This window comes from Chlorella variabilis, assembly GCF_000147415.1.
Source record: "Chlorella variabilis unplaced genomic scaffold CHLNCscaffold_9, whole genome shotgun sequence".
NCBI classification, from domain to species: Eukaryota; Viridiplantae; Chlorophyta; class Trebouxiophyceae; order Chlorellales; family Chlorellaceae; genus Chlorella; species Chlorella variabilis.
Window position 1 is genome coordinate 1,277,056 of NW_005435079.1, and position 10,747 is coordinate 1,287,802.

At 66.8% G+C, this 10,747-nt stretch overlaps 5 protein-coding genes across 5 annotated transcripts in view; 2 read left to right on the top strand and 3 right to left on the bottom strand.

Annotated features, from left to right (window-relative positions):
- Positions 1 to 537, bottom strand: part of CHLNCDRAFT_145547 (hypothetical protein) — a gene marked incomplete at both ends in the record, with an annotated part of 1,658 nt that extends 1,121 nt beyond the window's left edge. Inside the window, one exon of the mRNA XM_005848105.1 lies at positions 24 to 537. Within this exon, the coding sequence (XP_005848167.1) occupies positions 24 to 537 (514 nt within the window). The remainder of the gene's footprint in view (positions 1 to 23) is intronic.
- Positions 538 to 2,421: 1,884 nt separating this feature from the next.
- Positions 2,422 to 3,457, bottom strand: CHLNCDRAFT_145549 (hypothetical protein; the record flags this gene model as incomplete). The annotated part of the gene is made up of 4 exons (XM_005848106.1): positions 2,422 to 2,499; positions 2,649 to 2,734; positions 2,935 to 3,046; positions 3,404 to 3,457. The coding sequence occupies 4 exons, from the start codon at positions 3,455 to 3,457 to the stop codon at positions 2,422 to 2,424; spliced, it is 330 nt and encodes a 109-aa protein (XP_005848168.1).
- A 633-nt stretch (positions 3,458 to 4,090) lies between these two features.
- Positions 4,091 to 4,793, top strand: CHLNCDRAFT_145550 (hypothetical protein; the record flags this gene model as incomplete). The annotated part of the gene is made up of 2 exons (XM_005847943.1): positions 4,091 to 4,165; positions 4,680 to 4,793. The coding sequence occupies 2 exons, from the start codon at positions 4,091 to 4,093 to the stop codon at positions 4,791 to 4,793; spliced, it is 189 nt and encodes a 62-aa protein (XP_005848005.1).
- A 3,505-nt stretch (positions 4,794 to 8,298) lies between these two features.
- CHLNCDRAFT_145552 (hypothetical protein) lies at positions 8,299 to 10,565 on the bottom strand (the record flags this gene model as incomplete). Its single annotated transcript, XM_005848107.1, has 9 exons — positions 8,299 to 8,442; positions 8,601 to 8,680; positions 8,950 to 9,062; positions 9,318 to 9,381; positions 9,554 to 9,618; positions 9,762 to 9,842; positions 10,023 to 10,206; positions 10,336 to 10,410; positions 10,508 to 10,565. The coding sequence occupies 9 exons, from the start codon at positions 10,563 to 10,565 to the stop codon at positions 8,299 to 8,301; spliced, it is 864 nt and encodes a 287-aa protein (XP_005848169.1).
- A 68-nt stretch (positions 10,566 to 10,633) lies between these two features.
- The window catches only part of CHLNCDRAFT_145553 (hypothetical protein), a gene marked incomplete at both ends in the record, with an annotated part of 21,225 nt that continues 21,111 nt past the window's right edge, over positions 10,634 to 10,747 (top strand). Inside the window, one exon of the mRNA XM_005847944.1 lies at positions 10,634 to 10,639. Within this exon, the coding sequence (XP_005848006.1) occupies positions 10,634 to 10,639 (6 nt within the window). The remainder of the gene's footprint in view (positions 10,640 to 10,747) is intronic.

The following is a 10,747-nucleotide window of genomic DNA, read 5'->3' on the forward strand; positions in this document are numbered from 1 at the left end:
CCGGGGCGGGCGGCGGCCTGCACCTGGCTGGCTCTGCCTCCCGCAGTATTTCAGCAGCTGGCGCAGCTTGGCCTGCTGCCCCTGCAGCTGCTGCACCTCGGCATCCAGAGCTGCCACTATGGTGGCAGCCTCCTCGCCGCACGTGGGTGCCAAGCTGTCCCGCAGGCTGCCCACGCGTGCCGCAATGCCGGCTGCCGTTTCCTGCTGCTCCGACAGCAGCGTGCCTGCCTGCACGGGCTGGTGTGCCAGCGCCGTCTGCGCGGCGCGCAGGCGCTGCTCTAGGGCCGACGCCTGGCCGGCGGCGCGCTTGGCCTGCTGCCTGGCCGCCGCCAGCTGCTGCCGCAGGTCATCTGCCTCCGACTCCGCCTTGGATGCCCGGCACACAATCCCTTCCAGCAGGTCCTGCTGCGTGGCCAGCTGCTTGAACAGCACCGCCACCTGCTCTTCTGCCGCCGCGGCCGCTCGCTGCTGCTGCTGCTGGGCGGCAGGAGCAGGCTCCCCCCAGCCCCCGCCGGATTCCCAGCCCCCGCCTGCCATGTCCGGAATGGCAGCCAGGCGCTCAGCGCTGCGACGAGAGGCGACCGAAAGGCTGACCAGCGGGGGCGCACTGCGGGCTCAGCTTGGGGCTATAACGAGAGTGGGGTAGCTTTGAAACGCGTGCAGTGCTGGGTTGATCTTTTGAAGATCAAGATCAATTTTAATTGAAGAAGGTGATGCCGCCGCCACCTGGCGCCGCCATTCAGCCGACGGCCTGCTGTCCCTGCAAAATGATGTTATTGGGGAACAGCAGGCAACTTTAGAGTGGCAATTGTGCAAGATGGCGTTCATCTGGCACGGTAAAAATGGCAGGCGTTAACACCGCCAGAGCCATCGCTGGCGGCGACACCGGGCCGGGCGAAAGCCGCCCGTTGATGTGGCATGGCGGTCGCGGTAAAGAAGTGCTAGCAGACGCATCTGAACAACGTGCATCTGAACAATGTGCATCTGAACAACGTGCAGCGTACGTCCCTGGTGCCCCTGAGGCAGCCAGGGCCCGCCCTGCTGAGCTCAACCAAAGCGGGCGACGACGGCTCCCTGGAATGGACGCGAGCCCCCCGCTGCAGGCATTCTACTATTGAATACTTCCTTCCCGGCTTCCATTGCCCTCTGAGTCCCTCCCCAACTCCCCAGCACCACTCCACAACGATGGCATTCGCCTCTCAGAGCCCCTCGGCGCCAAAGCCCTCCGCCTCAGCAGGCAAGTGCAGGGCCGACACCCGGCAGATTGCGTATAGCCTCCTGGTGCCCGGCGCTCCGCATCTCGCGATCCATTGGGGCAACGCGGTTGGCATCTCACTCCTGCAACGCTCTACTCCAAGTGCTGCAGGCAACACCAGGCTGCAAGCGACAACGTGGAATGCGGCAGACGTGCTGCTGGCCAAGGTGAGGATGAGCCGCGCCGGCGGCCCGCCACCCGCTCCCACCTGCATGCCACCGCCGACAGCTCACCATCCTCTGCCACGGACGCCCTGGCCGGTGCAGGACTGTAAGCTGGCCTCAGCAGCCTACCTGCGCAGCAACAGCGGCGAGATCCCCGCCGTGCTCGCCGGCGCCGCGCTCGCCGCTGCTGCCTCGCCTGTGCCACTGGCGCCCAGCACCCCCGCCGCCATTGCACCTCGCCGGGCTCCTGCCTGTGGCTGCCAAGACGATGCCGAGGACGTCGCCCCTCGCGGCACCGCCACTGCCACACCCCCCGCAGCACCCAGCGCCACTGCCCCGGCTGCCCCCAAGCAGCGGCGGCGCTCCCAGCCCGGCCAGAGCCCGCTGGCGGCGCTCATCACAGCAACCTTCCTGCTGGCCCTGCACAGCGAAGAGGAGCCCGCGCAGCAGCCCGAGCCGCAGCCCGCCAAGCCGCACCGCCAGCAGAAGCCCAGCAGCCGGCGCGGACGCACACCCCCGGCGCCGCAGGCCAAGTGCAGCAGCCGCCGCTCCCCGGCACAGCCCCGCCACCAGCAGCAGCAGCAGCAGCAGCAGCAGCAGCAGCGCCGTGCCCAGCGCCAGCACCGTGGCCGCTGCTAAGCCACCGCTTCCCCCCAAGCTGCGCGCTGCCTGCGGTCCTTGCTGCACGCGGCTGCAGCGCGGGGGAATGCCGCCGCTGTGCCAAGTGGCCTCTGCCTTGTCCTCTGCCCACTAACAACTCCACCCTGATGTCTGCTTGCTCCACATGTCTGCCCGCTTCTGCTTTCACCGGCACCTTGCCTCCTGTCTTTACAACCTGGGACAGTCGTGTAATGTGCAACCAAATCTAAGGGGATTCCAGAAGGCAAGCTTGCATTCAAATAGCGACCACCAAATTGCTGTGCAAGGGAGCAGTTTGGGTTGGCTACGGCCTCTTCTGGGCGCCATCTCCCGCTTGGCCGCTCAAACCTCTCAATGCCGGCATCACACCCACTCCACCTGCCCACGCACCACGCCAGCCGGGTTCTGCTCGTCATGCACGTTCACATACGCCTGGTTGGCCTGCATGCAGTTGGACCAGGCAGTATCAAACAGGGGTCCGCTAGGGGCGGGCAGGGGCATAGCGCTGGCGCCAGGAGTGGGCACGCTGCTGCTGCCTGTTAGGTGCCAGCCTGCGCTTGGCTGCTGAGCTGCTCGCAGGGCGGCCTCACCCTGAACAGGTTGATGAGCTCGCTCAGACTCATGCCGGCAGCCGGGCCCCCGATGTCGGCGGCTGTGAAGCTGCCGCGGAACGTCACTGCGGGGCGGCAAGGGACAGCGAGGCTCCCTTGAAGGGAGCGCTACAGGAGCCACCCTGCCGGCAGCAATCAAGGCATGCTGCTGCTGCTGCTGCTGCTGCTGCCGTGCATCGGGCTCAGCCGAAATCCGCTTGGGCATGGCCTGCGCTGTGCAGGTCTGTAATGCAGCGGTACTGCAGCTGTGCCTTGCCGCACTCACCGTCTCCCGACTGGGGCGGCTCCAGCTGGGGCAGCGTCTGCGTGGTGGCGGCGCTGCCCACGCCCACCGGCACCAGGAACACGATGACGGGACCGTTGTCGTTGGGGCCGCCCTGCAAGCGTGCGGTGCAGTGCCGGTACCCTCGGCCAGGGCTTGCACGCACATGCCTCCAAAAGGGGGCTGCCAGCTGAGACCAAGTAGTGGCAGTCAGCCAGATCGGGAGCTTGTGCGCCCAAGCCTCCACATCATCATCATGCGGCCACAAAGCCTGTGCTGCAAGCTAGCTTGTCCTTGCTAAAACCAGACTGTAAGCCCACACAATCAAGCAAGCAAGCAAGCAGGCAAGCAAGCAAGCAAGCAAGCAAGCAAGCAAGCAAGCAAGCAAGCAAGCAAGCAAGCAAGCAAGCAAGCAAGCAAGCAAGCAAGCAGGCAAGCAAGCGCCCCGCCATGGCCAGCCCCAGCGCCAGACCTGATGGATGTGCGCCATCGTGGCGCGGTTGGCATCATACACCTGCGCCGCCATCCCATCGCACGGCAGGAAGGGAGCATGCCGGGGATGAGTGTACTGGCCATGTTTGCGAGGTTTCCTGCCCGGCTGACTGACGGAGAAGGTGGAGGAGCCTCACAGCCCGGAGCAGCTCAGCGAGGGGCCCCGCCTTCCAGCGGGCTGCCCTCCCACCTCCAGAGTCCACTCCATGCGGTCACCCACGAGGGTGGCATTCCAGCTGCCGCTGGTGGCGGTGTTGAGAGGAGGCACCTGCGGCTTGGATGAGAAGGAGCGGCAGGCGGGGGTGGAAGGTGCCCGCTCACCTCCCTCGGCCCGCCCAACCCGCCGCCGCGCCCAACCCGCCGGGTGGAAGGTGCCCGCACCCCTCGCTTGCACCCCGGGCCTTGCCTGGTCATCGCCGGTGAGCACCGCGCCGGCCTCGGCAGCGCGGCGGAGGGGCAGAGCCACCAGGCAGGCAGCCAGGAGGAGCAGGGGCGTCTTCATCATACTGGCCAGTGGCACTGCCTGGCAGGTGTGCAGTCCGACGGAGAAGGCGTGGTAGCTGAGGACCGCGAAACAAGGCTTCCCGTCACATTTGTCCTTGAGAGCAGTACTGCCTGCCGCTCTGCCCACCCTAGATCCCCTCTCGCTCAATCCAAGAGCGACGCCATGGCCTCCAAGCTTGAGAGGGCCTTTGACGAGCTGCGCCAGCAGCACAAGGTGTTTGTGGGCGCGCCCGCGGGCGTCAGCCCCAGCGACGGCAATTTCGAGTGCTAAGAGCGGCTGGATGAGGTGACAGGCTCTCAGAGCTTTGTGTTCTTTGACATCCAAGGGCTGGAGATAGCTTTGGGTGAGCTCGGTTGCAGCGCGGCGGTGAGCAGACTGGCGGCAGCAGACTGGCGGCGCGGTGGCATATGATGTGGCTTCATCTGCCGGCTACCCTCCTGGACAGAAACGGGGGTGTTGTACCTGGGGCATGACGTGGTGGAGGGCTCTGGCGTGGCGCCTGACACACCGGCCAAGGCCGCCGTCGAGTGCCTGCGCCGCCAAGGCCTGCAGGCGAGCCGTTCCTCCCGCTGCGTCAGGCGCCCCCACAGGGTGTTCCTGGCGTGACGACTTAGGCTGCTGCCCTGCTGCCAGCACGCTCCTGCCGCCGCCAGCTGCGGGGACTCGATGCCAGCTTGGCCCCTCCCTTACACCCTGCCCTGCTTCCAGGCGTATGCAAGCGATCCATCCCCATTCCTGCTGCTTTGCGCAGTGCGAGTGGGACGGCGACATCACCAAGACGGTGCAGGTGCAGGTGCTCCCCAGTGAGCGCGCCTACCTGGAGCGCCTGGTGGAGGATGCAGAAGACAAGTACGGCGGGTTCTGACGGTACGGGCGGTCATGGCTGGCAGGATACAGGACCGCCAACAGCAGCCGCGAGTACGGCGGATCTGATGGTACTGGCAGGCATGACTGGCAGGGCACATGACCGGCGGCAGCAGCCGCAGGTGCAACAGCAAGCAGCGTGACGGCATGGCAAGTGCGTCGGTGTGCTGCGAAGCGCTGGTTTGCTGCGCAGCACAGGACGTCAGTTTCATGGGATGGCATGCATGCATCAGCAGCAATGTGGTGACCGGGAGGTGAGGGAGAGGTGTGAGGGAGGCGGCAGGCCGGCGTGAGCGGGAGGCGCAGCCAGCAGTAGGCGCCATCTCGGCTTCGCTGCTCTCACTTGAACTGAACCGACCATGTCAAGACTTGTGGCTGCCTGCCTGCCCTCCAGTGCGTAACGTGTGCCAGAGGCCAGCCAGGCAGCACCTTGGAAGTGAATAAATGTAATGCTGCGGCGCTGAGATGCAAGGCGGCGCAGAGGTAGAAAGCGTGGCCGCTAGGCCATTAAGCTCCTGCAACTTCCCTGATTTGCACCTTTCTCGTGCTTGTGCCTTCCATCTGTCAGTATGGCTTGCTCCTCGCTGCTCCAGCTGCAGTGGGCGCTCCTGCAGGCAGGGCTGGGCGCGCTGCCACAGGTGGGGCTGGCAGTCCTGAGCTCTCCCTGCCGTTCAGGAGGCAGGGCAGGGCAGGGCAGGAGGGCTGCAAGGCCAATGCCGCCCCTGGACCCCGCGAGTTTGAACGGCTGGGCTTGTTGTTGTCCTCTGGGGGTCTGTGCTCGTGCAGGAGATGCAGGCAGAGAGCCCTTACCAGGTGCAGGAGCGGCCTGGCAAGCAGCGCCGCCAGCAGCAGCCGCCCCAGCCAGCAGCGGCGGTGGTGGCGGCCTCCCGCTTCCTCACCCTCCTGCACTCCTGCCCAAACTTGATCGGTGAGTGGATGCCAAAAGCAGCCTGCCTTCGCCACCACACCACACCTTGTCACCCGGCAGCGCAGCCCTGATGGTGCCTTCTGCACTCGGCCACTGCCTACTGATGGCGCCTTGCCGAGACGCCCACCACCTCGCAGAAAGCCTAATGGCGGCAGACGCGCTGCGCACCGTCACCCTGATCGCCCGTGACGCCGCCAACCTGGCCATCGCGCTGGGCGCCGGCGGCGAGGCGGCCGCCGACTGGTGGCGCGTGCTGGCCGCCAAGCACGCCGCGCCCGGCGCCGCCATCAACGCCGACACGCCCGCCCGCGAGGGTGCGCACGCCGAGGCATGCCGCTGCCCGCAGCTCTTTGCCTGCTGAGCCATCTCACTGCGCCGCTTGCCATCAGCCAGTGCCGTCCTGCCATTGCGGCCAGCTTCCCTTGCGCCCTCCCTTGCCCTGCAGCGCTCGAGGTGGTGAAGCAGGCGGTTGCGAACGACCCCGCACGCTGGCAGACCTGCACCAAGAGCACCGCCAAGAGCCAGTACCGGCTCAGCAACAATGACCTCAAGGTGGGCCACTGGCGCCTGGAGGGTTCAAGGCACGCCGCCCACGCTGCTCCCGGCTGCCACTTCCGCAGCTGCAGCGTGCTGGGTGCACACGGACACCCGTGCCTTCGGCTCTCCCTGGCAGCGTTGCGACCACCGCCTGCCTGCCCTCGTGCTAGGCCTCGCTCCTCACTGGCCGCAGCTCAGCATTCTTCCACCTGCAGGTGCTTCCATACTTCAAGCGCAGCAACCCCCTCTTCGGCAACGCGCAGCCGGGCCACATGTGAGCTGCCGAGCGCTGCCCAGCCCGCTGCCTGAGCGGCTGCCGGGTGCCACCAACCTGGGCGCTGTGCTCCACCACGCCAGCCTGCTGCCGTCCCGCCCCACAATGTGATCCCCTGCCCTGCTTGCCCGGCTGCCCGTCTGCCCGCCCGGGTGCAGGTACAATGTTCTGGACTGCCGCGCCGCCGCGCACCGCAAGTGGGGGCACCCGGGGCGCATGGAGGAGGCGCGCCACAAGGGACAGGCCACCGCCGCCAAGGCCAAGGCCACCATCACTGACAGGGAGCCGCAGCGCAGGTGAGCGACTTCCCCAAGGGGCAGAGGGAGGCGCCTCCTGTCTCCTCCTCCAGGCGCCGCTGCCAGCTGCTACGAGCCACTGCACGCGTGCGTGATCTGATTGCAGGGAGGAGATGAGGCGCACGATGGTGGAGGCTGGCATGCACCCCTCGTGGCTTCGGCTCCACGAGAAGGTCCCTGGCGAAGTGCAGGCCTACATCAAGGTGCGGCGGGTGGCGCTGCTGCCACCAGCGCCCCCGCGGGTGCTGCACTGGCAGTGGCCCCGACGCACATGGCTCCTGCCGCTCCCTTACTCGCCTGCAGCGCGGCGTCGGCAGCCCGACCTCCATCGTGGCGGCCATAATCGCGGATGCGCAAGCCCAGCAGGAGGAGACGGAGCGGCAGCGCCTGCTGCGGCAGCGGCGAGTTGCCGCTGCCAGCCAGCCTCTGCCTGCTGAACTGGCGGCCTGGGGAGCTTTCAAGTCACAAGGCACAGCTGCGCCTGCTTTACACGATCCTTTTGCTCTTGACCCTGTGCTCCTGCAGGCTGGAGCAGGAGGGCATGCTTCTGGAGCTCTTCTGCAGCCGTGCCTTGGCTTACACCTATGGGCGCAGCCAGGACAGCCTGGAGGCTGTGGTGGCTGCCATCAAGCGGGAGAAGCAGGAGAAGGATGCGCTGGAGCAGCGGCGCTCGGAGCTGATTGCGCTGCTGGAAGCCGACGGCCTGGGCGAGTATGCAGAGCAGGTGGATGTGGATGTATACGTTCAGCGCGGCGAGGGCTCCGCGCAGCAGGTGGTGGAGGAGTGCCTGGCCCTGCGGCGGGCTGAGCAGGAGCGGGAGCAGCGATGCGCCTGGGCGGCGCAGCTGCTGGCTGCGGAGCAGCTGCCGGCCTCCTACCTGCACGGGTACTGGCTGCCGGAATTACGGCAGTACATTGACGCCGGCGAGGGCAAGGAAGCTGCAGTGGCAGCTGTCCGTGAGGAGAAGGTGGCAAGGGCGGAGCACGCGATCCGCGTCACTGCTGCTGCAGGCGGAGAAGCTTGGCAGCACACAGCCGTGAGAGGCTGCAAATCGTAACTTGAACTCAATCGATAATTGTGAATTGTGCTTGAAATGTGTTTTTGCGAGCCTGCTCCTTCTCTGCTTTTGAATGCCTGCCTACTCGTGTAGGGCAATGTGTGGAATTCACTGGGCAGCGGGCTCGGTGCCCCCTCCTCTCCTCACCGCTGCGAGCCCTCCCTTGGTTACCCCAGGAACAGGCTGTCATGCGGTTGCAAGCAAGCACTACAGCAAAGCTGGTGGGCAACAACGACTTCCACACAGACATGAAACACGCGGCCCCGGCTGCCGGCGGGATGCTTGACGCCGCACTCGCTGCGAGCATCAGTCCTTGGCAGCGGCGGCTGCGGCGCGGCGGCGCCACTCCTCCCACACATCGTACACCAGCGCCGCCGCCGCCACCACCGCCAGCCCTCCGGCAGCCGCCGCGAGTCAGCTGCGGCGGCGGCCCTGGTACGCCAGCCCAGGCGGAAGCTCGTAGCAGGCCGTGGGGCGGGACGCTGCGGGCGCCACGGCGCACACGTACCGCTCCAGGTTCTCAAAGTCGGCCCCGATCGCCACACCGTTCACCACGATCTGCGGGTCGCGGCGAGGAGGGAGAAAGTTGTTGTGAAGACAAACAGCCCAGGAAGAAAGGAGTGCGGGCGGTATGGAAGCAAGGGTGCTGGGGAAGCAGGAGGACGAGGCTGACAGCAGTAGCAGCAGCAGCGATCGCAGGAGCTCCCCCTGCGCACCCACGGCACAAAGTTCTTCTGCGGTCGCAGGGCCCAGGTCGCCGCCGCCGCCTCCTGCTCCAACTCCTTCCCCTTGTCCCCTGCAGGGCCAGGCAGCAAAAGCAACAACCGCTGGGCACCAGCCGCAGTCCACCCCATATGGTTGCCGGGGCAGCAGCCCAGCCTCCTCCTGCCGCGTCAAGAGCTGCCTCCCCAGCCGCCTCACACAGCCGGCACCAGGTTCCGTGCCGCCGGTGCTGCATGTATAAGCGGGCGCAGGCGCACCCAAACACGCAAACCCAGCACGCCCCACCCCAGGCATCCTTGCCGCGCAACCGGTCGCCATGCCCCGCCCCGGCCCGCCACCCACCCTCGGAGCAGGCGCTGACGTCGGCGGCCTCCCAGCCCAGGTCTGAGGCGCACTTGTCTGCGTATCTGTCCAGGCTGTGCATCTTGTCAGCCAGGCACTTGACGTACGGGAACCTGCGAGGCGGTACGGGCAGGCAGGCAGGCGGGCGGGCGGTACAAGGGTGGGTAGGTGGGCGGTACAGGTTGGCAGGCAGGCAGGCAGGACAGGTAGGAAGGCAGGCCGTGTATTGGGCGGCACAGGCAGCCAACCGGGTGTGGCTGTCAGGGAAGGTGGGAGGTGGGAGCAGCAGGCAGGTTGGTGTGGCCAGCCAGGGGAGAAGCAGGGAGGTGCGGCTGGCACATCCAGGCCGCCGCCCCGCCACCTCGCACCAGTCGTCCTGCTTGGGGTGGAAGTGCTGGGCGCACAGGATGTGGCGGTTGTACTTGCCCTCCGCTGCGGTACAGGCGTGGGGAGGGCGCGCGTTTCAGCAGCATGTGCAACGTAAGCAGACCAGCCGCGCTGATAAAACAACCGGAAACGGCAAGCAGGCGAAGAGGCCCTGTCCGGGGACAGGCGGCCGGGCACAGCGCAGAGTGCAGCCGCAGGCGCCCCTGCAGCGGCTCACCTGGGCCGTGCTGGTAGGCAAAGCCTCCGTCGCTGGTGTTCTTCACATTGCCGAACGCATAGTAACTGCGATGGCGGCGGGCCAGCAAACCATCAGCCGGGGTGCGCAGGCAACCGCAGGAGCAGGTCGTTGTCCCTTGCCCCTCCCCTCCTACCCCCCCCCCCTCAGCCAGCCCCTCGATCCCTGCCCCGCCCTCCACCTCTCTCACGTGAGGCCCATCAGTTTTGCGACGCCGTTGTCAAACAGCGGCTGCAGCACGTCCCTAACCATGTGCTGGCAGTCGGGGCACCTGCATAGGGGGCGGGTGATGGGAGAGGGTGGCAAGAATGAGGGTGGCGAGGATGGCAACCTGCTGGGCTCAGCAGCCGGTTGTTTGCAGGCTCCTGCGGCGCGCCGGCTACTGGCAGGAAAATGGAGCAGAGGGGCGGGGCGGGGGAGTGCAGCAGAGAGCGGGCTGGCTCCCACTCACAGGCTCTCGCCATAGAAGCCAACCTCCGCCGTGCCGCCGCTCGCGCTGGCTGCCGCCGTGCCGCCGCCGCCGCCGCCGCCAGAGGCGCTGTCGGCGGCCACTGCCGCGCCGCGCGCTGCTGCCTTGCCCTCCCCCGCTGGCAATTCGTCGTCCATGAGTTCGCTTTTGACCTTGGGGCGGGGTCCTGTGGGCAGCAAGTGGGAGGGATGCGCAGGGAGCAAGCCTCACACTCAACCCCCAGTGGGAGCGGCGGCGGCGGCGGTGCCAGCAAAATCGAACCCCGCTCGCCGCCAGCGGCCCTGCCGCCCCTCACCCGCCAGGATGACCACAAGGAGCACGACCAGGCCCACCACGAGCGTGGCCCTCGCCGTTTTGGTGCTGTACCAGGCTGCAGGGGTGTGGGGGAAGGGGGCGCGAGCGGATGAGGGGCGTGGGCCGTCCCGGGCAGTAGCAGCATGCAGGATCAATCAATCAAGGCCACTCACGCCTGCTATAGTGCTGCATGGTGTCAGGCGTGGTCAGGCGCTCGTCGTCTGCGTCCATGCGCCCTGCTGCCGCTCGTGGCACGTTACACTGTGGCACTTGTTGCCCTGGCTAGTTGAACGTGCTGGATGAGCGTTAAGGAGGTAGTCCTGAAGCCACGTCGGATTTCCACCCAGGCTCATGGGGGACGGACCTCCCGGTGATATTGCCGTCCTCCATTCATCCAGTTCAGCGATCGCCCT